At 42.8% G+C, this 27,035-nt stretch overlaps 5 protein-coding genes across 8 annotated transcripts; 3 read left to right on the top strand and 2 right to left on the bottom strand.

Annotated features, from left to right (window-relative positions):
- Positions 1-1,150: 1,150 nt before the first annotated feature.
- arpc1a (actin related protein 2/3 complex, subunit 1A) lies at positions 1,151-6,454 on the bottom strand. 4 transcript variants are annotated; one of them, XM_034592798.1, is made up of 11 exons: positions 6,137-6,454; positions 5,444-5,545; positions 5,177-5,281; positions 4,568-4,790; positions 4,354-4,461; positions 4,068-4,171; positions 3,847-3,955; positions 2,970-3,045; positions 2,689-2,882; positions 2,073-2,163; positions 1,151-1,955 (listed from the first exon to the last, which is right to left on the bottom strand). In XM_034592798.1, the coding sequence occupies exons 2-11, from the start codon at positions 5,505-5,507 to the stop codon at positions 1,917-1,919; spliced, it is 1,113 nt and encodes a 370-aa protein (XP_034448689.1). In that variant the 5' UTR covers positions 5,508-5,545; positions 6,137-6,454; the 3' UTR covers positions 1,151-1,916. The 4 variants fall into 4 exon arrangements, with proteins under 4 accessions (XP_034448689.1, XP_034448684.1, XP_034448695.1 ...); XM_034592793.1 differs by having other exon boundaries at positions 5,444-5,532; positions 6,140-6,454; XM_034592804.1 differs by having other exon boundaries at positions 5,444-5,534; positions 6,144-6,454.
- Positions 6,455-7,312: 858 nt separating this feature from the next.
- Positions 7,313-9,255, top strand: LOC117766124 (lipopolysaccharide-induced tumor necrosis factor-alpha factor homolog). The gene is made up of 4 exons (XM_034592847.1): positions 7,313-7,464; positions 7,561-7,689; positions 8,693-8,867; positions 8,956-9,255. The coding sequence occupies exons 1-4, from the start codon at positions 7,404-7,406 to the stop codon at positions 9,071-9,073; spliced, it is 483 nt and encodes a 160-aa protein (XP_034448738.1). The 5' UTR covers positions 7,313-7,403; the 3' UTR covers positions 9,074-9,255.
- An 822-nt stretch (positions 9,256-10,077) lies between these two features.
- Positions 10,078-11,037, top strand: LOC117763468 (proline-rich protein 18-like). The gene has a single exon (XM_034588645.1). It carries the CDS (start codon positions 10,078-10,080, stop codon positions 11,035-11,037), a length of 960 nt encoding a protein of 319 aa, XP_034444536.1.
- Positions 11,038-12,427: 1,390 nt separating this feature from the next.
- Positions 12,428-18,935, bottom strand: abcg2b (ATP-binding cassette, sub-family G (WHITE), member 2b). The gene is made up of 15 exons (XM_034592762.1): positions 18,784-18,935; positions 18,427-18,486; positions 18,227-18,344; positions 17,983-18,138; positions 17,256-17,413; positions 16,837-16,988; positions 16,516-16,608; positions 16,015-16,166; positions 15,529-15,680; positions 15,037-15,126; positions 14,655-14,779; positions 14,062-14,216; positions 13,849-13,938; positions 13,263-13,315; positions 12,428-13,169 (listed from the first exon to the last, which is right to left on the bottom strand). The coding sequence occupies exons 1-15, from the start codon at positions 18,933-18,935 to the stop codon at positions 13,022-13,024; spliced, it is 1,854 nt and encodes a 617-aa protein (XP_034448653.1). The 3' UTR covers positions 12,428-13,021.
- Positions 18,936-21,589: 2,654 nt separating this feature from the next.
- zgc:77849 (UPF0472 protein C16orf72 homolog) lies at positions 21,590-25,982 on the top strand. The gene is made up of 4 exons (XM_034592059.1): positions 21,590-22,071; positions 23,721-23,801; positions 23,899-24,174; positions 24,280-25,982. Exons 1-4 carry the CDS (start codon positions 21,882-21,884, stop codon positions 24,516-24,518), a joined length of 786 nt encoding a protein of 261 aa, XP_034447950.1. The 5' UTR covers positions 21,590-21,881; the 3' UTR covers positions 24,519-25,982.
- Positions 25,983-27,035: the final 1,053 nt, after the last annotated feature.

Genomic DNA, 27,035 nt, shown 5'->3' with positions numbered 1-27,035 from the left:
AGACTGAGGAGGGTGGGGGGGGGGGGGGGGGGGGGGGGGGGTCTGAAGCATGAAAGACATAAAAAGAAAAAGGGGAGGGACGTGGTCACTTCTGCAGAGAGAAAGCGGAACAAGGAAAAGGGGAGGGCAGAGGAGCAAAGGAGGCGGGACGGCGTCAGGAGAAGGAGAGACAAGAGGTTGAATTGACTGTTTGCTCCTGTTTTTCTACTTTTTGGAGTCAAAGCACCAAAGTTTCATGCTGCATTTTATTACACACATTTAAAATCAGAAAACATCTGCAGTAGAGTTTTTTTTAACTTTACTCCTTATTTCCAGTCAGGGTTGAGAGGTAGATGACACAAGTGGCTGTCAGTGAAAACCTAAAAACTAGATAATAAAAAAATAAATGTTGAATGGGCGTTTGCACAAGGCTCATTCTCTCAGGAGCAACAAAGGATGTGAGAGGATCATATAACACACTCTTTGTATTTTGTGTTGCCTCTGGTTGACCTAGTTTGCTCAGTTGCATTATTTTTCTCTGGGTTTTTGTTGTTTTAAAAAGTTTATAATACTGACATGAAAATTCTTAGAAAGAGAAAACGGTTTCCTCTCCAAATTCCTCCTTGTACGTGCATCTTAAGCCACTGTGATTATTCACTAAAATAAGGCCTATTAAACACTTTTGGATTGTAACATACTCTGTGGAGGGGTTTTTAACCACTTGTAGTACGAGGGAGTCAAAGTCTATTCAGTTTTGTTTGTACTGGGCCCAGACAGGAGCACACAGCCGACACCGCTCAGATTCCTGCTACTGGTTTCAGGTTTTTCTGCTCATCGACAGCAACGTGCAAAGAACTGTGGAATGTGGAAGACCTCAACCTGGTAAAACCCTATGTAAACAGAGCAAAAGATGAATTTTAAATTGGTTTTGCAAATGTTTCAATGCTTAAAAAACAGTTTTCAACAACACACAGTATTTTTTCCAGACTGGAAACAACTTTGTTTACAAGAAGGGGAGGTTTACCCAAAATGTTTTTGTCTGGGCAGAAATAAGACCTGCAGTTTTGTAAAAAGACCCAAATACAAGTACTGCACATGCACTCAGGGTATTTTGATGCTGACCACCCACTACGCCAGAGAGGCAGAGACAAAGGAAGAGAGCAGTCAGGTGAGTTGTGTACTGTAAATGTATTCATCTTTATTTTATGTCTACCTCATGATCAGTTACATAGAAATCCTCCATCTCTCGTGGTTTTAGTGAAGTAGCTTTAGAGTCAAGTGCTGAGCAGCCGTGACTCCGCGCAGAGTTTAGACGGCTGCTTTCTCTCTCCACCATCAGATCCTGCACAGCTCTCTGCAGCCAACCAGCAACATGACCTCACCATATCAAGAACCAGGTCCCGATCCAAGCAGTGACTCACGGTGCTGCAGGAAGTAAACAATCGCGTCCTGCGATTTACCCGAATGCTGATGTTGTGAGATCATGTTGAGGTTGATCTGAGGTGAAATACAGTCTGATTTTTGGATAAAATACACTGTTTAGTGCTCAAACTTTTGGTACAGGAGGTTAGAGAACATAAAAACACACAGTTCACGTCACGCTTAATACGTGTCAGAGGAGCGTCCCACTTTGACACCTGGTTAACCTTCATTTAAAAAACAAACAAAACAAAAAATGAACAGTGATGCCACACGTCAGCTCAGTGTGTGTAGTGTGCGTGTGTGGTTGTGTAATTTAGTGTGTGTGTTAGAACACACCCACCAGTGTGTTGTGGTCTGATCAGTGCTTCAGCAGACACGAGATTAGGTGGTCAGTTATGTACGTTACTGGCTGCGTTGCAGGAGTGGAGGGGGGGTGAGGAGGGAGGGGTGAGGGCGAGGAAGGGGGGGGGGACACGTGAGGCTGCGGCGTTTCTTCATTCATTCACAAGATTTCTTCACATGATGCGGAGACCCTGGATAGAAGCTTCTAGACTCTGTGGAGATGAAAGCAGAATAACACATTAGAGCCGAGGGAGCTGGGAAAATAAAGATCTAAAGAAGGAGTGTGTGTGTGTGTGTCTCTGTGTGTGTGAGCGAATGCGTGTGTTTACCTTGAAATCCCAAATAGTCATTGCTCCATCGATGCCTGTGGTGCAGAACTTGCGACAATCCCTTTTGTCTCCTTCATAGATAGACACTTGGCTGAGGAACAAACACACAGATTAAATATAGACACTCGAAGGTGATGAAGCTGAAAGTCGTCATCGTGATGCAGTTCAGGAAAACTGCCACGAGAGTGTGATGTTAGGGACAAAGTGAAAACACAAACAAAAAACACAGTGACAACAAAACTCGTGGCATTAACAGTGACTGAGTTCTAACAACATGGTTTGATACAGAAGAACAGGAGCTGTGGTGCAGCTGAAGATTTCCGGGGGATGAATTACACTTTCAAGGGTAACACCCCTTTTATTGTGTTGTAATAGAAATGAATAATTCAATAACATTTCTTTGTCATAAGGGTTTGACAACGACATCTTAGGAATCATTGCCAATTTTCTTAAAAAGTATATAATATAAATACATATTCACAATCTACAGTGGGCATTATGACTTTTATGAGATTTATACATTTTATTCTACAATGTAAATTAAGAGAATAAAAACTTTGTAAATTGTTCTTTTAATGAGAATATTAAATGTGATTCTCTGTGCTGTGGGACCTACGTGATGCTGTTCTGGTGCAGTGTGTCCAGGGCGGTGTTGCGGTCCTCGGTGGTGGCTCTTTTGTCCATGTTCCTGAAGCGCTCCATGGCGGAGATGTTCCTCTGGATGCTCTGCTTCGGGAGGTCCAGCTTCGACACGAATGTCAGCGTTCCACCGTCGTCGCAACGGAACAGCATGGGGCAGCAGTCGTGGCCCTGGGCAGACAGACGACACACTTTAAATGCCTTTTCCTCACATTGGAGTACGAAAATGTATCGACGGCACTTATAGGTTTTTCTTACCGCTGCTACTAGACTGTTCTCTGAGATAAAAAGGACACTGAGGAGAGGAAGGAACTCCGTCTTCATCTGTGAAGGACTAAACACAAACACACAGAGATTCAAGATTTCACAGGCAACAATACTTCCAACAAATACACAAGAAAATCCACATTGATTTTGTGATTTGTTTAAAACTGCGGCAGCGTGGGCAGGTTCCCAGTCAGAACACACACACCCCCTCAGTTCAAGTCACCTGCAATTTGTTGACAGCCTGTTATTATGAGTCTGCCCATGGATCTGGTTAAATCCACCTTACTCAACCTATTGGCACCAACAGGAATCTGACATCACTGTTTATGTTCAGGGGCCATTATATATACAAAACACATCAAACCACACTGACAGATTTCTCATGTGGCGGAATAAATACAAACGGAAAGGATCTATTGAATTTATCGATGTGATGAAAGAATAATTTAATTGCATAAAGGGAGTAATTCTCTACTCATCTGTTACTGACAATGAATTATCTTTCCACTTAATCTCTTTGTTTGGTTTAATGTAACAACATTTGATCTCCTTTCCTGTTTTTAGTCGCCTTGAGAACATCAGGCTCTCTGTCCGTAGCGTAACTCATTTTTATATTCTCATATTAATCATTGGAGCAGAATCACTTGAGTTTACTTAACCCTGAAAACACAGATATGTGTGGACAGACACAGACAGTAGGTCTACAGGCATTTTAACACTGAATCCTCACAGTTTCTATTTTACCATATGTGCCTAGAAAAAAAATATGAAATGAACAAATTATTTCTGCAATTAATTTTAGTAGTTAATCTGAAAAAATGAAAAAAGGCTGTAAATGAGACCCCCCTGTGTCTGGCAATAAAAATACCTGGCAGTCTTGGAGCTGTCCACCACAGTGACAGTGCTGTCGTGGCTGACCCAGGCCAGGCGGTTACCAGATGCAGAGAAAGAGACAGAGTGGACCCAACCTCCTCCACCTAACAAACACAACACACACAAACCAAATCTGGTTTAGTTCAAAGAAAAACTGAGAGTCAAACACAAGGAGGAGGATTTTAATGTAGCACTTAGAGATGAGGAGATACAGACCCGCTCCTCCAAATTCTGCTAACACAGCCCCAAATGGCATCTTGCTGCCCCAGGGTGTGGGTCCTGGTTTCTCCTCCACCTCCTTAATGTAGGCTGAGAACACCCTGGAGGCCAGAGAGGGAGGGAGGGAGGAAGGGAGGGTGGGGAAAAGAATAGAAGCAAAGAACGGAACAGAAAGAAAAGGAGGGAGAGAGGATGTTGGCAGGTTTTCAATCATTTAATCTTCATCTCTTGTCCCCGTTAGAATTTTGATTTTGTAACACTTCTCATTGCTCCTGACTTTTACCTGCACTTGAAGTCACAGGACCCAGCCGCCAGCAGCACGTTGTTGGGATGCCAGTCCAGACTGAGGACTGTGGAGCGGACTGGCTTCTTGATGTGCTTGCTCACCCACCTGAGGCACACGGAGAATCGTTATGTACTCGTCTCTGCTGTTGTCTTCAGTTTCACGAGACACATTTCAGAAAAGGTCATCGTTATATTAACTGTGCAGGACTCACCAGTCATTCTCAGACTCAAAGTAGCAGACAGAGATGAGTCGAGCTCCACTGCCGACTGCAAACTTATTCTCCAGTGGAGACCACTTGACGAAGGTGGCGGCTCTGTTGATCCTGAGGATGACCAGCGTGGGCTTCCACACGCCCTCCTTCTGGGACCACACGTAGGCGTTGCGGTCGGCGCCACACGTCACTATGCGGTCACTTTTGGGAGCCCAGTCAATACCTACACAGACGGGAGAAGAAGGAATATAAACACAAAGAGATGATATGATATTTAGGGCTGCAACAAATAGATAGCAACTATTTTGATAATCAACAATTCGCTTAAAGCAACGATATTTACGATATTCTGACATTTAATAGACGGATGAATTATTCGAGGTTAACTGAGAAAATATCAGCAAATCAATTAATAACTAAAATAAGTGTTAGTTGCAGCCTTATTGTTGTAAGTGAGGGATTTTTCACATTTACAGATCGTGTGTCTATCAAATGTGTGTCAGCTTGTTGTGTTAAAACCTTTTTTCCACTTGTGAGGTTTTCATATGACACGGGTCAACTGCAAATACTTTGTTTTGAATACGCCTGACAAGGGGTCGAATTACAAACCTGTTATGTGCCCATTGTGCTCCTTCAGCTCGTGGGTCTTCACCCACTGGTTGCCGCTCTTCTTGTAGATGTGAACTTCGTGGTTATTGGGACTGATGGCGAGTTCTGCAAAAAACGCGGTGACCAGCAAGGAGGAGACGGAGTGAAAAGCATAGAAATAAAACTGCCACAGCCTGAAATGACTCCTCTTCTTATATCAGATCAATTATTAACGTGTAATTATGAATGACTCGGTGATAAAAAAGGACTTGAAGGTCTGCGGCTTACGTGTCCTGTCGCGGTTCCACGCGTGGCAGGTGATGGGCTCCAGCAGGAACTGATGCAGGGACATCTTGTCTGGGTGTGGCCCTTCAAGTCTGACAAGTCACAGCAATAAAACTTGAATTTAACAACAAGCGACAAACAAACCGGCTCCTGCTGAACTTTGCCTCCATCAGCGATAAATCCCCACACAAGCCACTAAACGACTATAAAACAAACCTGCTCCACTGTTTAATCCACTTAACAACAAGTTAGATATTAACTTTTACTGCGTTACCCGGTGAAAACACCCACAATCCTGACTCTTCTCGCTAATGTTAGCTAGGAGGATATCCCCCCCAGTTAGCATGAGCCAGATGACTTTCACCGGTTTTAACGTGTTTAACCACTCGTATAGATAGAACTGGACTTAGCTAGCTGCTAATGGGGATGTGACATGTTTTTAAACGGCTTCACATGTTCGATCCCACCGGGGGGAAAACATCCCTACCGCTGCTAGCAGGTTCATCTAATTGCTAGCTGGTGATTCACCGGTGTTCACGAGGCCTGGAAGCCGCATTAATATGTATATTATCGCCCACATTTTAAAAACCAAAAGGCCCCAAATCCTCCACACCAGCCCCCGGGGTTTCTCCCCCCCGGGCAGATGCCTTCACTACCCGGGGAGGGGACCGACATTCCGCTAGCCGTGTGCTAACTCACCTCACTCCTCAGACCCCGGGTGTCGGTGTCGTTAGCCCGGCGAGCTAAGCGACGCTAGCGGTGTGTGTGTGTGTGGAGGGGGGGAGAAGGTTCGGTCGGGGCTGGACCTGAATTCGCGGACTCTGGTCAGTCGACACGAATTCGTCCGGGAGTGTCGAGGAGGGAATGTCAAGACGGCCAGCGGGACACGACCCGGAGCATCCGGCGGCTAAAGTCGGCAGCGAAACCCGTGGATGCCTGGCTGACAGCTAGCTTAGCATCATCACGCTAGCTGCTACATTCAACTGAGCATCCGCCTGAGTCCTCCCACCGCGACGAGGGGGGGAAAGAGCGCCCCCAGCGGTGGAAGCAGCAAAGTGGGAGGGGAGCCGGGTACGAAATACCGCCATCTAGTGGAGGGAGAGAGGGGGAGAGGAGGAGAGAGGGAGAGAGGGAGAGAGAAGGAGGAGAGAAGGAGGAGAGAGGGAGAGAGGGAGAGAGGGAGAGGAGAGGAGGAGGAGGAGAGGAGGAGGAGAGGGAGAGAGGGAGAGAAGGAGAGAGGGAGAGATAGATAGATAGAGACATAGACAGATAGACAGATGGATAGATAGATAGATAGATAGACAGACAGATAGATAGATAGATGGATAGATAGATAGATAGATAGATGATGTAAGTATATAAATATCAATAATGTTTCACAGTAAAGCAAAATTATAAAATAGTATCTCATATAAATAAAAGTGTTGAATGTAAACTTTAAATGTTCTCTCTAAATGGAGGCTTTGACAAATGAAACTGATGCCTCCAGAATGTAACGTCCTTTTCCATCTGCATTGGGTCATTTTGAACAAATTTCTGTTTAAATGATTGAAAAGGTGACAGTATAAATTGAAGTGCATGTTAAATGAGTAAAAACTGATGAATTTCAGGAGAGTCAGCCACTAACAGTCATAATGGAAGATAAAGAGAATCATTTTTTGGTTAATGAACAGAACCCACTTCCTGTTTAACTTTTTAAAGTTAGTGCGGTTATACAACACATGCGAGCAGATCCAATCAATGGAGCAGTTTGGTGGAATTTAGATGCACATTTAAAAGTAAATGTTCCTCTGAGCCTCATTTGAAAACAACATCCTGCCGGTTGACTTTTGGGTAATAGGCTGTTCAACCAATCAGAGGAGATTTCATTAACTGCACCTGGCAGGCGGCTTGCAGATTAACTGCTGCTGCTGCAAACATCCAAACTCCCTGTTTTCCTGTGGAACATCACCTAACCCACTAAATGGAGTCATTATCTAAAGTGGATGAGGCTTTTCCTTCACCTCCACCTTACTCCCTACCAGGTAAAGTCCCCGCTCCATGCTGCTTGCTTTGCAGAGCCTGAAATAATACGTGGTCACAGTAAAAGCTTAAGTACTTCATTATCTTTTTATTTCCAGATGAAAGTCAAACAGGACAAGATGTGAGGATTTACCACATCCATTCACCGTTCAGTCCTCCACCTCCTCCTCCTTCCTTCTCCTTTTCTTCCGATGGCCGCTCCACTCAAACTCATTTACCTCTGCCAGGTACATGCTCGCTTACACTCGGCCTCCATTTTGATTATATTGAGGCCTCGATGTCTCTGCACTTTAGTGATTTAGCTTTCCTTTCCTTTCCTAATATTCAGCAATAATGAGTGAGATGTGTTGATTGTAGAGACGTTTTTCGACTATGAGCTGGTGTAGTGTCAGTTTTTACTCTTTGTATATACAATGGTCGCTTTGCTGGTTACATGTGATGGTGTAGTTTTTAATTAAAAATATTTGTATTTAGAAATACTTTCAACCAGAGTAGATTTTTTTCAGTTTGTTGGTTTGTCATCAGGATGGCGCAAAAAACTGCAAAACAGATTTTCCCAAAAACTTTGTGGAACGACCATGGATCCAGGAATTATTTTTTCACTTTCTTTAACATTGTAAGAGGGTGTTTTTTGTGTGTGCACATTTTCACCAATTTGCCAAGAAATAATTAATGCAGCATGCATTTTTAGGGGACTGATCTCTGTAAGTTTGTGAAATTCGGTGCAGATCTAAAATAAAAAATCTGTATCTAAATGTGGTTTTATATTGAGCCGTGTTGGAGGTATGAGCTTTGAGTGTCATTTTAGTTTGTCATCTCAACAGTGGCTTCATGAAACCACATTTAAAACCACAAGATCTGGATTTTGAGTCGGATCTGCACCAAATTTAACACATTTTTCATCAAGATCAATGAATTATTCTCTGAGAAATCAACTAAAAAGTTGAAAAACAGAGAAATTTCGGGAGTCCCACCAAAATGTAACTGGTATATCAGGACCCACCTTCCAAAACTTATGCAAATCAGTTTGAGTAGTTTTTGCATAATCGTCACAGATGACAACACAACCTCCTCGGTGGAGATTCAAACACAAAGGTTTTGAATATGTCACCCAGTATAAACACCGTGCAGCTTCAATGAAGAGGTGGGAAATGCTGATTACACTTGCAAGCAAACACTTATGTTTTTTAAGTAACTTTCACTTTTATCCCCCTGATGTCTTCTCTCTAGTGTCCGGTCCTTATCCATGTACCCCCATGCCCAAGTTTGTGAGCTATGAGAACGAGCTGTGTCGCTCTCCGGGCCTGACGTGTTGTCATTCCTGTCGGACTCAGGTCACCACACAGGTCGACTACAAAATTGGGACATACGCGTGGCTCATGTGTCTTCTGTTTGTGTTGTTCGGGTGAGAAGAGCCGCGTTCAAATGTAGTTATCTAATTACCCAGCATCCATCTCACCGACACACAGTGACGTGTCGTTTCTCTCCCGCAGGTTGGTGCTTGGATGCTGCCTGATTCCTTTCTTTGTGAAGCACTTCAAGGACGCCTATCACATTTGTCCTCGCTGTCGACGGGTTCTGCATGTTCACAGGAAGACGTGCTGTGACTAAACACACACACACACACACACACACACACACACACACACACACACACACACACGAACTACCAACAGTTTGTTTTTCACCCTGACCAATGTGCAAACGGAAAAAGTTGGATTTATGTTTGAGCGTATAATATATAAAACGATGCATCATTTACTTAAAAGATTTTAACTATACATTTTTAACTTATGTTTTGTTACAAAGTCCAATCAAATAAATGTTTTCTATGGAAATCTTTTCATGTTTTCTATCCTTAAAAAAAATGACCACATTGGATAAAAAAAACTTCTGAACTTTGCAGATTGTTTCCTCCCCCAAGGAGATTATGTTTTCATTATCAACTATGCGGATTTCCACAAAACTTGGAAACTGGAATATGGGTCAAGGAAGAACTCATAAAATGTTGGTGCAGTTCATTACATAAGATGAAGTTTGTGTCATTTTTCACTGATTTCCCAGAAAAATAATTCAAAGATTGTGATGAGAAACATCAGGTGAATTTAGGGAACTATAATAAATATATTTGTGTGAAATTTGGTGCAGCTTCACTGAGTTTAAGGGAACTTTACTGTCATTCTAGTTTATATTTTGCTCCAAAACAGAAAACAAAGATTTACTAAGTGGCTTTTTCACTCTGCTGATGAAGAACATGAGAAACAGTTGAATGCTGTGGAAGTGACTGAGTGAACCCTGACTACTTTCCACCGCTCCCTCTAGTTATCCCTGCAGCCTGTGTCCATTAAGCCTGCATGTGAGCCGGGTGTAGTAAACGTGCCTTCGCTGATAACACCACAGGATTAGAAGTGGAGGTGTTTTTTTAGATCTTTGAGCCTGGGAGTAATGAGCATGTTAAGACGCAGGAAAACCCTTCATTACCCTTCCTGTGAGGTAATTTTGACCCACACCCTCCTCGGACCTCGGACGTATGTCAGGATGTCGGCCGTTTCAGTGTAGATGAGCAGAGTTGGATCCCGGCTGCCGCTGCACTCGAGCTGTCTGCTGACCCCTGCATGGCCAAGGATGCATCAGAGTATCTCACCTCCCTCGGTAAATCTGTTTCCTCCCTCGCGCCCTCTTCGTTTTTCTACCAGCGCTTTAGCTGCAAAACTGAATTCCTGTCCTACCTGATACTGTGTGTTGTCAAAATGCCGTTCATACCCCCCGTGTCGATCACTCGCTCTGTGTCAGGACTGACGGGGAAGGAGAGAACCATCAACCGCTCCTTATCTTCACCCACTGTGGCCAAAGTGGAGGAGTCAAAAGAAGACAAAGGCAGCTCAGTGAAGGAGCGGCTGACGCTGAACCTCAAACAGCTGGGCAAAAAGAGTCAACCCAGGAGTCACCTGCCAACCGCAACTAAAGGAGCGTCAAAGAGAAGAGACAGACTGGTGCCCTCATCACAGACGGACAGCTTCCCTGCCTCCAGCTCAGGTGAGTCCCTGTCGAAGACCCAGAGGCAGAAACATGTGAATCAGAGCTCTGTGAAGAGTGAACCAGAGGTGAAGACGAGGCCCAGGCACGAGGAGGAGGCCCGTTTCACCCTGATGCTCACACCTGAGGCTGTTCTCCTGCTGCAGAGGAGGAGCGGTGAGAGGCCTCAACGTTCAGCAGTAAGAAACGCTGAGAGTGTGGCCGGTGTTTCCGGAAGTGCCACCGATTTCAGACGCCGGAGGGAGAACGTCTCCAAAAGGCATCAGACGCCTACGCAGAGACACAGCGCTCCGACCAGCAGGGCACCTGGGAAAAACAACAGCGTGGACGAGCTGCGAGACATCAGCTCCATTTTGAAAATCTCACTTCTGAACGAGCAGCACAAGTACGACGACGTGGAGTACGAGGACGAGGGGGACTACGGTGTGGATGAGCGAGTGGTGCTGAAATGTACTGAGTGGCTCCGTGGGCTGGAAAACACTCCGGTGACTGTGGGGAACAGCCTGAGTAAGAGTGTGAGCGGCGTGAAAAGTTTCTAAAGGTGAAGAGATGAGACTCCAGCTTCTATTTCTGTGTTTGTCAGATGTTCACTGGCCCACTTGTTTTTCAGTTGATCACCTATAGATTTTAAGTCAGTCATCGCAGCCTTTTGAGTTATTTGCAGAGTTTTTGCACTTCAGAGTCGAAATGACCACGTGGCTGCAAGTAAAATGTCTTACATGTGATTTTGAGATAAATGTATCCTACACCGATCCGTGCTCATTTTCTAACAAGGTGAACCAGTGTTGGTGCTTCTGAAGTGCTGGCATACAAGTGTGTTAAATCATTGTAAAAAGAAATTGTTTTCCAACTTAAGATAATACTTCAGCTGCTAACACACAAATTAAGTGTTTTCAAACTAAAGTTAGCAATTGTGTTAGTATAACTTTTTTTACTTTAAGTTGAACAAACTTTATTTATTTGTGTGTGACCAATTGAAGCTATTTTTCTAGTTGGTCACATAATTTTCATTTTTCAGCTGTAATTTCACTTTTTAAAATCTGTATCCAAGTGGAGGCAGATTCTTTGTATAGAGATGACAAGTAATTCACCAGCACAGAAAACTGACTGTGTTGATAATGTGGTGCAGACACATATCACAGAACCTGAAGATCTCGACTACTCTGTTTAATGTCTCTTCAGATGGGAACCTAAGGGCAAAACTGTGATGTATCTAGAATACTTATATTTAATGGAATGATGCAGCTATAAGTAGTTGAGTGCATAAACCTCAGCCAAAGCTGAACAGTCCTACACATGATTGTCTTGTTCACATAGTAGACATTTTTTTAGACTTATTACTTCTGCAAAACTTGGTGGAATGATGCAATGGGATTCAGGGAAGACGCCATTCAATTTAATATTGGATCAGGGGACAGATCAAGGAAGTGCTTTCACTTTCTTTAAAGTTGTGAGATAGTTTTTGTTGATTTCTCAGGAAATAGTTAATGGATGTTAATGAAAGAAGCCGGATCATTTTAGGAGTCTGATATCTATGAGTGTGTGGAATTTGGTGCAGATCCAAATAAAATGTATGTCACTCTCGTTTTTCATAAAGCAAATAATACATTCCTGGATTCACCCATTAATTAGCATCTGCACCAAACTTTAATGGGTTCATCTCAGGCCAAAGCCTCACCCCTCCACTTAGTTTGTCAGTTCAGTAGCTTTGGATTAAACCTCCAAACAATTAAACTTGACACAGATGGGTAAAAACACAACCTCCTTGGTGGAGATTAGAAAGTTCTGGGTTTGAAGATGTCACCCAGTGTAAACACATGCAGCTTCAATGCAGAGGTGGGAGATGATACATATAATATATGATCATGACAGACAGCGTGGGAAAGGAAGATATTCCAACCTTAAATCTAATGTAAATCAAGGAGGAAACTGAGAAGTTGATTTTAATTCTTTTCTGTACATTTTTCATTCTTCTATAATCAGGTGTCAAAGCATCTGTTCTTCTTTACTTTGTGATAATACAGTAATGCTTGTAAAAAATGTTATTATACAATGACAAATCATTTACTGGCTTTAATAAATGGTTTTATATTATATTTATTATTCTTCACATGGAGAACTGGGGGAAAAACGTTTTTTTATAAATAAATAAAAAGATTCCCTTCAAAGTGTTTAACTGTTTTCTTGACTGTAGCTCATGTCTCACACGTTATAAGTAGCTTTGTAAGAGCTTGACTTTGACTTGGACATGTCCCCTCGTGCACGGACCAAGTGTGCTTATCTGCAGCTTATCCACCTGGAGGTCAGATGTTACAGCACGTGTGTTTGTTTACACACACATACACACACACACACACACACACAGTATTATGTGTAATGTTCAACAGATATTATGATTTGTAATAATACTTTAAATGATCACACATAAACCAAATAGCTTTCTATCTTTCCCCCCGGCTTAATAAATAGGAAAAAGACGTAGTGCATGGTTGACGGATACATTTCAACAGTTGGACGCCGGTTTCATTTCCAGCGGTTGATGCGTCGCAGCTGCACGTAGGCCAGAAACATACAGACAGTGACGATTCCCAGCAGAGCCACCTGGTTCTGCCAGAAGCCCCACACAGAGTAGTCGATGTCCTGGCTTTTCAGGAACACCTCGCCTGGGATGCTGCAGCACAGACAACAGAAGCTCAGTGTGTGTGTGTGTGTGTGTGAGGGTGGGTGGGGGGGGGGGGGTATTGTACTGTGTTATGACACTCACATGGTTTGGTTGTTGTAGAACAGCTGTCCTTTCAATTCGATGATGAACGCAGCCTGAAGAAATGAGAGACGAGAAGAGAAGAGCCTGAACAACTTCCTCGCTCCAGATAAAGACATGTTAAAGCAACACTGACTTTTTTTAACCTTTAAACAGCGGCTTCAAATTGAGTTTGATGGTTCACTAACTTGGAATAGGGAGAATGTTTCCTCGTTCATTCCCACTCCTCGGCCTGAACGTCTGTTCAAGTCAGCAGGTGTATGAACTCCTATGAGAAGTGCTGATTTACCTCTTTCACACCAAAAGTAGCAGGTACAGGCAGGTTTGTTTTTCAACCCACTAAAAAGGGGGGATTGAATCCTTTCCTCTTCCTTTCTCCTGGTGATCAGAAGTCACTGATTCTACGACTTTGAAAGTCTTGTGGTCTGAACTTGACATTAATGCCGACATGAAGCCCAACAGAGTTATTCACCACGTGCGGCTGCAGAGGGCGCTGTTTCTCAGGCAAAGTGACAGGGAGTTGCTTTAAACTCTGTCCCACTGATCTCATTCACGTAACGAAAATCCCTCCTCCTCTTCCACATCTTACATTCAATCCGTATCTGAAGATACTGAGCCATTTCAGCCAGGACAGCCAGCTCAGCATGGCGTTGAGATTGACAAGGAACCCACCGAAAACCTGAAACAGCAGAACAAACAGGGAATGAGGGAGAGAACTATACTCTATATTCATGAAAGCACCATATTCATAAGCCTAATTGTTATTGTTGCATGGAGTCTAAACTGTGTGTCTCTGTCTCACCATCATGAAGACAAAGGGTAGAGCAATCAGGATGTTAGCCATGGCAAAGGAGGAAACACTTGCTGAGATGAGGAAAGCAAGGCTGACTCCTGCCAGACTGACCAGAGACATGGTCAGAGCGAAACACAGGAAGGACACGAAGGCAGGTTTCAACCCTGGAGGAGAAGATACGTGTAAATGAGACGACAGAGGAGTCTCCATTCATCTAGATTTTTCCTTTCTCTAAACTGGAATCCTCTTGGAATAAAGTCAAGCCTAAGCCTGATCGTCCCCTGATGGCTGGCTGCAGTATAGGTCATAAACCCCACCTCCTCCATGTTAGTAAACAGGACATGGAACAAACTAAGACATCAAAGTACATGTTAAATACATTATAGGTAGTTATTTTCACACCGATGTATGTTCAAGTGTTAATTTCACTAATAAGTTTAGTTTGAATAAAGTTATTTGATTACAAAAAAACGGGGTGTCAGAAGCACAAGATGGCCGCACCCGTACCGCATCCTTATTTACAGTCTCTGATCTGGATGATGTACAGTAATATGGTCCACACACACCTGCATACACGTGCTTGTATACAGATAAATAATTACCCATCATATAGTAGGCGATGGCTGAAAACGCAAAGATGGGGATGATGCGGTTGGGGACAAGATCAGCAAAGATCTTAGACAGGAAGTAGACAGAGGTACGATAATAGCCACTGGAGTTCTCGTGACTGCAAAGAAGAAACACGAACAAATATAAACAATGGGAAATAAACAGACAAATGAATGCCTCTGATGTAACCTGTTTGATTATGTATGTTTTTTATTTGTCAATAAATCCCATGAACGGAGGAATGAACCATTGTTGTATCTCGTCTTTTTCTGTGCATTTATTTTTAAGAATAAAAAATGGTAATGTCAGCCTTACACTATGAAGGGAAATTAAAAATAGAGATTTAATGCCTTCAAAACATCTGTACACACTCACATGAAGATCGCCCTCTCATTGATAAAGAGCTCGACAGCGGAGAGGTTCCCAAACACCATGTTGATGATAAGGAAGAAGAACGCTCCACTCCTGTTGACGACAGAGGGTGAGACCAAGTTATATGATCTTCAATTCAGCAGAAAATGTCAGCAAAGGCCATTCAACTTCTGACCTGTGTCATTCTGCCCATAAACCAGAGCATCATAAAAGTAGTTTCCTCATCCTGACATCGTGGCTTCTTATCTCACTCATTTACTGCATTTTAAAATTGAATTCATCACATCATTGTCTTAAAAGTCACTTTAACATTTATCTCCATCTTATCTTAGGAGTTCATTCGATTCTTTCAGCCTTTTGTAATGTGGAGATATTCACAGTTTGCTGTCTCACCACATTTTCCTGCCTATATCATGCAAAACTAGAATGGTCCTCTGAAATTTGATCGAATAGATTTGATCGAATAGATTTCTTAGTGCTGGTTAAACCTGGTACCTGTTCTGTAAACCCTCAGGCAGCGTCAGAGGCATTTGGTAATAAATGAGTCCCACCAGAATCGCAAAAAAGATGTTTAGGGCAAACTGGGCATAAGAAGTCTGAGGGTTCCTTAGACTGTTCATGACCGTCCTGCCACACACCACACGCATCTGTCGCACACACACACACACATACACACACACACACACACACACACACACACACACACACACACAGGGAAAACATCTTTTATGGTCATGATGACACTTAAATTATAAACTGGGTTCATTCTGCGGGCAGCTCGGCACCATGACATAACGTCTGGCAGGTTGAGTTGATATTACTTAATAACATAATAACGTCATAAAGCAATTTCAATATCAGAAAATGTTATCAGCATTTATTCAAATAATTCAAATTATTTTATTAAATTTTTAATGTGAGAAATATTATTATTGTTTGATCTTTAATCTACATTTCTTTGGGATTCCAGAGTTGTCTGACCTGATAGAGAAAAGACGTAACGTAGGTGAGAACCTCCTCTTGACCTTTGACCCCGTCACCCATGCTCTGATTTACGTGGTCCAGCTCCTGAAGAACCGTCTGGCAGAGTTGGGACTGGCGATATTTTCCTGCCAATGGGTTTTTACTATCATCTGTGGAAAGACCGAACATAAAGACAGAGATAAATGAACTTCTCTTTTTATAACAGTCATTATCTCTTCCCAGCATATTCCCAACATACTCATACATAAGCACCACTTTCAAAGGCTTTCAAGTGTCTTTATAGTAAGTTATATTATAAAATCAGCTACGTATTTAAAAATACTATTATCAAAATACTGCTGAAACAATGATTATATATAATCTATCTAACAAATGTCATTTCCAACCAGATTTAGCTTGATTATACATAGACTACATGCACATACTGTGTGTGTGTGTGTGTGTGTGTGTGTGTGTGTGTGTGTGTGTGTGTGTGTGAGCGTGTGTGTGTGTGTGTACCTGCAGTGAGTGACTGTGATGTGGAGACTGCCTCTCCATTTGTGACGTCCATGAAGAAATCGGCAGGATTGTTGAAGGCCTCAATTTGATAACCTGTACAAAAACACACACACAGCATCCAACATGTGCACAACTGCAGTAAGTGTCTTTAAGAGCATACAACATGGTATTTGATAGTGTACATAGAACAGTAGTTCACGATCTAGACCTTCATAGTAAGGCAGTAGAACATTATGTATAAAACAGCATTTCATATGGCAATACAACATCCTTATCTTTTTAATGACCATTATATAAAATTATATCAAAACACATATGTACCAAGGTCTGTGAAGTAGTCCAGTGCGTGATCTGTTGCTCCTGCATACACCACCTCCCCTTTATGCATCAGAGTCAAGTGGTCAAACTGCCTGAAGATGGAGAAGCGTGGCTGGTGGATGGAGAATATCACAGTCTTACCTCTCCTGGACAGCCTGGACACATGTTTAAAAAAAATCACATTCATGCTCACATATCGTTAACAACACAGAGACGGCAGAAGAAAGGGAAGCTGCTCGGAGATCATCAATAATGGCTGCTCCAACCACAGTTAATGTTAATCTCAGTAGACAGTAAACAGAACCATGCCCGCTGTTTGACCCACCATCTCTCGCAGCATTACAAGCTCCTGATGTAATTTATATTTTATGTGTCTACCGTGTGATTAATTAGTTATTGTGTTATGTTATTAATACAAGTACTTGTGCAGCAGACTGATGATACAGTTTGCAGTGTTGGAATCCAGTCCTGTGGTCGGTTCATCCAGAAACAGCAGAGAAGGAGAGGTGATGAGCTCCATCCCGATGCTGCACCTCTTCTTCTCACCTCCTGATATACCGCGAATAAACTCGGTCCCGATCTGGACACACACACAAGAAACACATCATCCAGTAAATAAATAGATACTCTTAACTAAAGCTGCCGAGGAGGTTATAAGAAAGAACGCATAACATTTTGGAGCAGATCTAGAAAAATGGGCAGATCCAGGAAGTATTTTTCACTTTCTTTAACATTGTGGGATGGAACGTTTTTCAACATTTTCATCAATTTCCCAGATGATAATTCATGGAGCTTAATGAAAGAAATAAGGCATATTTATGTGACTGATATTTATGAGTGTGTAAAATGTGGTGCAGCTTGGTTGAATTTAAGGAGAGTGTTGGGTCTTAGCAGAGGTATGAGATCTACCGAGTTCTGGTAATTATTATAATGCAACCTAATTCAAGAATATCATAATAGATAACATACTGCCAACTGGTGGCTGGCATCTTAAATTGTGCGGTAGACCCTCAACATTGAAGAGAGGTTCTCCACCTTGTCCTCGGCTCCAAAATAAAACAAGTACCATCACTGATATTCAACTAATAAATAATAATATTTAACAAACTGATTTACTGCAATGCACAATAAATGAGCTTGTGTTTGTACCTTAGTGTTTGCACAGTCTGTCAGGCCCAGGTCTTGTATTATGGTGTTTACTCTGCTGTATTTATCCGTGGTGGAGTGGTGCTTTGGGTTGAGACGGAGGTTTGCACTGAACAACAGATTCTCCTTCACACTCAGAGTGCCCATCAGGATGTCATCCTGCAGACACAAGCACAACGTACACACAAACCAGTCAGTAACAATCCACAGCAACATAAAAGGTGTGTGTGTGTTTATATATGTGCACCTGGACCACATAGGCAGAGCAGAGCCGGAGTTCAGACGTGACGGGTTTTCCATCCACCAAGACGCTTCCTTGACGCAGTCCGGCAGGGTTTTTTCTTCCTGCTATTACATCCAGAAGTCTGATGAGGAAAAGGAGATTCATTTAGCTGTCTTTGATTGTGAGACATATTGTGTTTGCGTGAGTGAGAACATTTTCCTTACGATGTTTTACCACTTCCTGTCGCACCCATGATAGCATTCATCCCAGGTCTCATGATGCCACTGCAAAATAAATACGAAGTAAAGTCAATATTTTGACAGGAGCTCCTTTAAAACATGAAATATTGTAGACTCAAAGCCTAATGACCAACATGCTATGTACAAAACCACAATGGTAATATAGTTCAAAGTTGTCTGTCATATTTATACTATACATAAAAACAGAAAGCAAAGGAAAAGCACCTTGAGTGTGATGGTCAACAAGCAGCTGTAGAGCATTTACAGTCACCTTTTTGTGATAACACACTTTATATTATGGTGCATCTATGTACATGCTCACTGGGAGCTATCATGTCCTACCTCACATCTTTGAGGATGTATTTTTCAGGACCTATCTTGCGGCAGAATCTCGTCTCCTGGACACAGTAGTGCAAGTTGCTGAACGTGACAGTTGGCCCTCGTTCCTGGAAATGCTCCTCAACGCTGTGAAAATCCTCCTTCCCCTTAGACATTGTTGAAAAACAGGAATTTCACCAACAGAGAGAAAGAAAGGAAGAATCAAAGAGAGACACAGTCTGACAGAGAGACAGACATGTGTGAGAGAGAGAGAGAGCTTGCCCTCAGTGTCTCTGTTGTAAATCATCAGATCTTTGGACTCCCTCGATCTGTCACCCAGAGACTTATGACTGGTGTCAGAAAGATAGTGCAACATTGAACTTTGTCCCCAAAATCTAAATTACAACAATAAATACATAACTACGGGTTGTGATGATGAAGATAACAGATGACAGTGTTTACATTGTGTGTAAATGACTGCTGCTCATGTGTTCTCCATTCAGACATCATCAATACATGTTCAGTTTAAAAACTTGGCTCTAGTGGCCAATGTTAAGCAAAAACTGTGTATTCTTTAATTGAAAACAAACAATGAAAAAACTACTTCAGACCAAAATACACAAAGGGGATGTACTTTACAGAGTAATTAAATTTAACATATTAGTTCATTTACACATGTACTTTACTTGAGTACACTTTTGACTTATTTTGTATTTCACTTGAGTATTTCCATTTTATGCCCTTTCACACTTTCACAGTATTGTACTTTCTACATTTGACATCTATGTTTACAATTTCGTTTTGAGATTTAAATTTGACATCAAAACCATATCTGTTGTGATCCACTTACAGAGAAGCGTTGCCTTGTTGTGTCTCCCTGTGATGTTTCAGATGTCTGAGATGTTGTCAGTTCCAGAGACACTTCCCGTCTTAACTTCTTGGACAACTTTAACAACTGTTTGACGCCCAAAGAGATAAAACTGTCCTTTATTTAACAAAGAAAAACAAAGATTAGAGAAAAGTCTGAAAACGTAGAACATTGTGTGTGAGTATTCTGTTTGTTCTTTTTTCCCCCATTCAATATTTCACCACCTCTTGAAGGGGTCCACGTTAAAAGCAGCTCTATGAAACCACGCTTGCGAGATGCATCAGCATCTATAATGTAACATATAGTTACATATCAATCACAGGGGCTGAAATTCTGCAAAACAAGTACATTTATTTTTATATTTTAAGTTAATTTAGATGATAACTTCTTTATTTTCCTTTTGGAAAAATATGCATTCAGAACTTTTACTTGTAAGATTGGAATTTATGTTGTTTTGTTGATACTTTTACTTTTACTTGGTGGTATTTAACAAAGAACATTTACTTTTTTACTGTACATAAGTAGTTGGATTTTGCATGCATCCATAGTTTACTTTATAACTTTTAGGTACTTTGCACTTGTACTCTTTACATCTTAAATTGATTCAGAGGAAGCCACCACCGAGACTCAGCCATTTATTAATATGTCTGTATTATTCTTGTATTAGACAGAATTTACTGTGGCCACAGTTCATGATGTTGTAGACCGTTGCATTAGGGAAAAGACTACACCCATCAAGTGCTTTTACTTTTAATACTTTAAGCATGTTTAAAATAAAGTACTTACTTACTTTTAATCAAGTATAAAAGTTAATGGAGTACTTTTATTGAGTATATATACTTTTACTTTAGTTAAATGTTTCCAAGCTTCCTTTACCAATGATTGCAGACAGGGTTGTCTTTATACTTTTGGCCACATAGAATCATGGGTAATATTTCCATGATCAGGCTGCCCCCTTCTGGATAGAATGCACACACACACACACACACACACACACACACACACACACACACACACACACACACACACACACACACACACACACACACACACACACACACACACACACACACACACACACACACACACACACACACACACACACACACACACAGAGAGAGAGAGACTGTGTTTGCATGACTTCAGAGGACATTACATTCACTTACATTGATTTCCAGGAGATTTACTCTAAACTTAACCATGATAACTACTTGCCTAACCTTAACCTTAACCTAAAACATGTCTCCACCTTAAAATTCAATAATCACGTTACAGGGACTTACTTTTTCTCCCCATAAGGAAGACAAGTCCCCATAATGCGACTGGGTAAACAGATTGAGGTCCCCACAACATAAGTAACACACACATGAGTGTACTTCTATTTTAGTGAGGACACACATTGACATAATACATTCCCTAGAATTTAACCATCCAAAGATGCTTAACCCTAATCTAGACCTAACCCTAACCTAAACCGGATTCTAACCCTAATCTAGACCTAACCCAAACTGGATTCTAACCCTAAACTATACCTAACCCTAACCTAATTATAACCTAAACCTAATTCTAATTCTAACCCTAAACCTAAACCTAAACCTAACCTAAACTAAACTAAACTAAACTAAACCTAAACCTAAACCTAATTCTAACCCTAAAATCAAGTCTTAACCCTGAAACAGCCCTTTGAATTTGTGAGGACGGGTCGAAATGTCCTCACTTTCCAAAATGTCCTCACTTTCCAAAATGTCCTCACTTTGTAAGGACATATGCTTTATATGGTCCTCACAAAGGTATAATTACCGGAACACGGACACAGACGCACGCGCATTAGTGGGCGGGATCAACGCTGTTTTTCTCTTGACCTTTTCTCTCTCTCGCCACCCGCCAATCAGGCCTCGTGGTTTGCACGGGGGTACCGCCCCTAAAAAGTATTTCCGGCCAATCCCCGGTCGGTGCAGCGACGAGCGGGGCGTGTCCGGCAGCGGAGCCCTTTAGATGTTGTCATCGCGGTCGCTTGTTCGGTTTGTTTCACGCTGAGCTTCGGACGGGCTTCGTGGAAGAATCGAACAATGTGGCTCTAACCGCCGTCTCACTTCCCCCCGCGCCGCTAGCGACGTTCTAACGTGTTTCCCTAACAGCGCGCACAAGGACGACGGTGAGCCGACCCCCCCCCCCCCGGATTCCGAACCATCCAGCACACCGCACCGAGGGGCTAGCTCCAGGAGCTAACCGGCTAACGCCTAGCGCCTTAGCCATGGAGGAGAGGAAGGAGGAGGGGGAGATCCAGGAGCACGGCCCCGAGCACTGGTTCTCCAAGTGGGAGCGACAGTGCCTGGCCGAGGCCGAACAGAGCGAGCCGACCGAGGAGGAGTCGGAACAGAGTCAACAGAAGCTGTGGCACCTGTTCCAGAACTCGGCCACCGCCGTAGCGCAGCTCTACAAAGGTCCGTACCCAAGCTAACTGTCAGGGCTAACGCTAATGAACGCTAATCCCGCTAGCTAGCGACACCGCCGGCCACAGAGACACAAAGGGCACCGGCTAGGCTAACGGTGTTAGCTCCTAGCAGCTGTTTCCCCCACAGCGATGCTAGTGCCCGGCTGTGTTGGGTGACACCTACATTTATACCCTCCAATAAATCGTGCATCCAATTCACGAGTTCACGTGTTTGTTAATTCCTCCATGTTGTGACCCGGGTTCTGTAGCTAGTTCACCGGAGCTAACGTCAACTAGCAGCGAGGGCTAGCAGCCGGTGACCGTGTCAGACAGGGATATTCGGGGCTGGATTTTGGTTCCCGGTGGCCTGGAGCTGACAGGGGAGACCTCCAGGGATAGAACAGATTGACAAGCAGCCCCGCTCAGAGGCTCTCGAACACGGGCTCTCTAAACCCCCCCACCGGTGCCTGTGTGTGGGATCATTGTTTCCAGCACATACTGGTCCTTTGACTCACACTAAAAATGTTTAGTCCACCCGTTAACAGTTACCCAGCTCAGTCAAAATGGCGATACAAAGGGAGGAGTTCCTCCGACTGAAAACAACTCGACTGTTGACGACCGAAATGCAGCGATAGTTCTTTGCGGTGCAGAACCGGGATGTTGATGACTTATTGACACAGACCATTTTGTACCAACACGTAATCCAATAGACTTAACACGGTTTACAGCTGTGTGGGCAATATCCAGAACAAAATGGCGAGATGGTTATCTTTGAGTGTTGTCTTCTTTAAGTCTCCAATCAGCTGTTTTACCGTGACACTGAGGAAATTGTTCAATCGACTTCTGCTATTGGCTCATATTGAAATGGGAAGTAAACATCGACACGCAGACTTTAATTTGGGTAAAAGAGAGGAACATGTCCAGGGCTGTTTTTGTTTTCATTCTTTCCAGGCAGATTCTATTTGACTCCACGGTTGCATCATCCTTTGCATTATTGTTTTACTGCTTCCTCCACTTAGTCTGGAAAGCTTGCTCAGTGAGATGCTTCAGCTTCCAAACTCCCATCCACCCCCCCCCCCCCCCCCACCCCCCCCCCCCCCCCCCACCCCCCCCCGCCACTGTATGTTTAGAATAGCTTCTTAAAATTATATACCACTGAGTGAGTCACTTCCAGATGAACCCTATAGCAGGCTCCTGCAGGTTGGGTGTAAATAACTGCAGTCAGGGTTTAAACAGTGCAGCTCAGGCCTTCACCTATTATAAACATACATGTTTTTGTTGTTAAACACTGGCTGAAGTCACCAGCTCTTTATTTATACTGTTTATATACTGCTTCCCTTAGAACACCATTGCAGTTATTTTCACACTGATTGGTACAGACTTGCTCAAATCACTTGTCACTTTTTTCTATAATTACACTGTTATTGTTAGGCCTATGAACTAATTTGTATAATAAGACTTAAAGTAGCCCTGGGAATTATATCCCAATTACTTGTCTCCTAAACACGTTTGTGGGTTGTATCAGTCAGTGTTGGACTGTTTTTGCTGGAATTTCTCTAGAGGGGGAAATGTGAGTTTTGCAGGAGGAGCTTGGTCTTTATGCAGCAGTGTTGGCATTTTAAAGTTTCTGTAATTAAACTCTTTGCATCTCATTTACAGACAGAGTTTGTCAGCAGCAAGGCCTCTCCCTCTGGGTGCCCTTCCAGAACGCAGCCACAGCTGTCACTAACCTGTACAAAGGCAAGTAACAGTTTCCTCGTTATTTTTCAAGTCCTGAATCGATGTATTTAAATGACTTCAGATTTCCCTAACAACATTTGTCCTTGTCTGTCTTCAGAGAGTATGGAGGCCCGTCAGAGGAGCTATGACCTGGGCATACACTTAGGCTACCAGCGCAGAAATAAGGAGGTTATTGCATGGGTAAAGAAACGCAGAAGAACTATCAGGCGAGAGGATCTCATCAGCTTCCTGTGTGGCAAAGTTCCACCTCCAAGAACAGCTCGGGCCCCACCTAGGGTTGCCATGGTTTCTGCAAGCCGACCAGCGCCCCCTGAGACAGGCAGCTCTGTGGAGACCGACCTGCAGCCCTTCAGAGAGGCCATTGCACTGCACGGTAAGTCAAGAGGCTTTGTTCAGTTTGCATCTGTTTCATTAGAATGATGTGATGCTGGATTGCATTACTGTATGCTGTAGCCTTATCCATTTTTTGTCTTTCCAGGTCTTAGCGGGGCCATGGCGAGCATTTCTGTGCGCTCGGGTCCTCCTGGTTCCCCAACCCATCCTGCCCAGTCCCTCAGCCGTCGTAGGAACGGCCTTCATGACGTGGACCTCAACACCTTCATCGCTGAGGAGATGGCGCTTCATTTGGATTCCACGGCCAATCGCAAACGCGGCCCTGCCCCCTGTAGTGACGTCATCACAGACTCACCCACTCATAAACGTAACAGGATGCTCTGAACTTTTCCTACACCACTAATCCCTCCTCTGTCCTCTCCTCGGTGGCCGACTGGACAGCTGATGAGGACTGATGCCTTGGCCAACCATTGAAATCTTCCTCCTATTCATCTTAGTTGCAATGCTACAAATAAAGAAAACCTTCCTTATTACCAACCCACATAGTTCTCCCCTTCTTTGTTTCCCACCACCTGACACCTGTTGTCTCAGACATCCTCCATGTTTGGGTTGTAGTCTTTATGAGAGTATGTTTCTTTCCTTTTTGTTGGGTTTCCCACCGTAGACCTAAAACAGAAGCGAGCACACGTCACTCTTGAAATCCTTAAACTGCAGAATGTTGCATTTAGACATTGTTTATGGCCGGGTTCCTTTGTGCTTCACATCCAACTATCAGATGATCCGGGCTGTAGCCTTCTGTTTGCTGTCCTCTTCCCCTCCGCCCTCAAATGTACTTCCTCCTCCTCTGTGGAGTGCTGGCCAGACCAGGCTGGACTGAACCTCGGGCTCCATGGGGCTGAGCGTCCCTGCTGTGTGGCTCCACTCAAACGCCTGTCAGCGTGTTTCTCATTCTGCTGCTGCTTTGTGTTTTTTGCATATCTGACAGCAGAACTGCCACTTACTGTGTTGTACTCGTCTTTGCCTTTGAGAAAGCTGCTACAGTATCTCTGGTTGTTGTGCAACAGTGAGTGTGTGTGTTTGAGTATGTGTGTGCGCTTGTGGATGCAGGGTTCTGCATCAGCACCCACTTGACCCAATTTTCTGTTTTACTTAAATTCATCCTTTTTTTCTTTAGTTGCTCTTTGCAGCCCAAACCAGGGTTTTATCACAAAGCAGGTCAGTCCGATTCACACAGGTAGCGGTGACCATCGCTAACTGTAAGTTCGCCACTTGAATGGTGGGATGACGAGAGTAAGCAAGATTTATTTTCAACAGTTTTCTTTGCTAAAGAACCATTGTCCCAAATCGTATTTAAGTTTTTGTATTTAGTTTCCAAATACCGAAACATTGAGTTTCCCTGTCAGCATTGGACTTTTGCATAAAGACGAGTATCAGTGTTTCAAATCTTGCATTTTACCGACATGTTTACATTTGTCCCACTGATAAGAACCCAAACAGATGCTTTGTTATCATTCTGTCTCTTGTACTTCAGAAGCGACACTTTGACACTTGTGATTTCAGCTTTAAACAGAAGTTACCTGTTAAATTACAGGGGGCCAACGGCTGTGATACTTTATTTTGTCTCGCCAGTTCATGGACTATTGGGTGTGATGGTTCGACGAGGCTAGGGCCACTTGTTTTTTGCTAGTTTCACACACTGCTTTGTGATACAATCTTGTGTAATGTGTGTAAATAACATGTAGGTGCTGTTATATGTGGTACATATTGTAAAAAGAAGTGCAAATCCATTGGGATGTCCATGTACAATAACAATTCTGACATTAAAGAAAATAAAGAGTTTAACTAAGTTGTCTGGTTTCCCGTTTGTTGGATTCCATGTTCTACTGTAGAACTTTAACAGCAGCCATTTTGAAATGAAATTTATTAGGTAAAGAGTGGTTTGAAATGACATTAATCAAGGTTCTATTCTATAGGAGGAAAACCTTTATTGATGTGATTAGCTGACTGTACTCACCTCATGTCAAAATGGCTGCTGAGAAAACCATGTCTATGATTAACCTCGCTCCGAGTGCATTGTTCCTTTTAGTTCTTTCATTTCTCCCCTTGAAAGAAACCGGCTGGCAGTTATTCTGTCATAATTCTCCAAAAGCAGGAGAACAAGGGATCTGCTGAAAGGAGAACGTGTGTTTATCACTGTTTATGCTTCACAGTGAAGGTTGTCAACAAACTCCAATTCTGAGAACAATGTGTAGTTTACCTTTTCCAACACATGAGGGCGACACAGACTGCCGTTGTATCTTCTTAGCTAAACACACACACACAGATACACAAACACACTCACACACGGACCTGAAATGCCACAATAATAGAATGATAATCAAATATTGATCATATAAAATAAGTACTGTTCCATTCAAATATTGGTTTTAAACATGTGGAAGCACATTTAAGTAGCAAGTCAATTCAAAGTGCCTTACATAAGATGACACACAAAAAAACATTTAGATAGAAATTCTAATAGAAGTCAAACAAAAAAATCTAAAGTTCAAAAGACATTGATGATGATTGAATAAAAGATAGAGAGGTAGTCAGCCTTGATTTAAAAGAACTGGGAGTTCTGTCCTCAGACTGAAAGAAGACCCGTCCCAGACGACCTGGGGGGTCTGGATGGCAGCAAATCAGAAAAACCTAATTTATTTTACTTCAGTGTAAAGATCCGACAACTGAAGTGATACGATTCTCTTTGTTCGTCTTTGTGAGGACTTGTTTCGGAATCTAACTGCAGCTGTTGGATCAACTTTTTGATCCAAGAGACCTCTAAGCAAACTCTATTCCTAATCTAATCGAACTTGTAATCGGTTTGAAAACTGATTTTTAAATTATTTTACTTATTTTAACCTT

The sequence above is a fragment of the Hippoglossus hippoglossus genome, chromosome 1 (genome assembly GCF_009819705.1).
Source record: "Hippoglossus hippoglossus isolate fHipHip1 chromosome 1, fHipHip1.pri, whole genome shotgun sequence".
NCBI classification, from domain to species: domain Eukaryota; kingdom Metazoa; phylum Chordata; class Actinopteri; order Pleuronectiformes; family Pleuronectidae; genus Hippoglossus; species Hippoglossus hippoglossus.
This window is presented reverse-complemented; position numbering and strand designations above follow the sequence as displayed.

Coding starts and splice junctions, on each gene's coding strand:
- LOC117766124 (XM_034592847.1), top strand. CDS start 7,404: ATGGAGTCATTATCTAAAGTGGATGAGGCTTTTCCTTCACCTCCACCT. Junction 7,465..7,560: donor TCCACCTTACTCCCTACCAG/GTAAAGTCCCCG, acceptor TTTTATTTCCAG/ATGAAAGTCAAACAGGACAA. Junction 8,868..8,955: donor CTTCTGTTTGTGTTGTTCGG/GTGAGAAGAGCC, acceptor TCTCTCCCGCAG/GTTGGTGCTTGGATGCTGCC.
- zgc:77849 (XM_034592059.1), top strand. CDS start 21,882: ATGGAGGAGAGGAAGGAGGAGGGGGAGATCCAGGAGCACGGCCCCGAG. Junction 23,802..23,898: donor TGTCACTAACCTGTACAAAG/GCAAGTAACAGT, acceptor GTCTGTCTTCAG/AGAGTATGGAGGCCCGTCAG. Junction 24,175..24,279: donor AGAGGCCATTGCACTGCACG/GTAAGTCAAGAG, acceptor TTGTCTTTCCAG/GTCTTAGCGGGGCCATGGCG.
- LOC117763468 (XM_034588645.1), top strand. CDS start 10,078: ATGGCCAAGGATGCATCAGAGTATCTCACCTCCCTCGGTAAATCTGTT.
- abcg2b (XM_034592762.1), bottom strand. CDS start 18,935: ATGTCTAAGGGGAAGGAGGATTTTCACAGCGTTGAGGAGCATTTCCAG. Junction 18,487..18,783: donor TACATCCTCAAAGATGTGAG/GTAGGACATGAT, acceptor TTTATTTTGCAG/TGGCATCATGAGACCTGGGA. Junction 18,345..18,426: donor ACAGGAAGTGGTAAAACATC/GTAAGGAAAATG, acceptor TTTCCTCATCAG/ACTTCTGGATGTAATAGCAG.
- arpc1a (XM_034592798.1), bottom strand. CDS start 5,507: ATGTCCCTGCATCAGTTCCTGCTGGAGCCCATCACCTGCCACGCGTGG. Junction 3,046..3,846: donor GACAGCTCCAAGACTGCCAG/GTATTTTTATTG, acceptor GTTTGTGTTTAG/TCCTTCACAGATGAAGACGG. Junction 1,956..2,072: donor TGACTATTTGGGATTTCAAG/GTAAACACACGC, acceptor TCATCTCCACAG/AGTCTAGAAGCTTCTATCCA.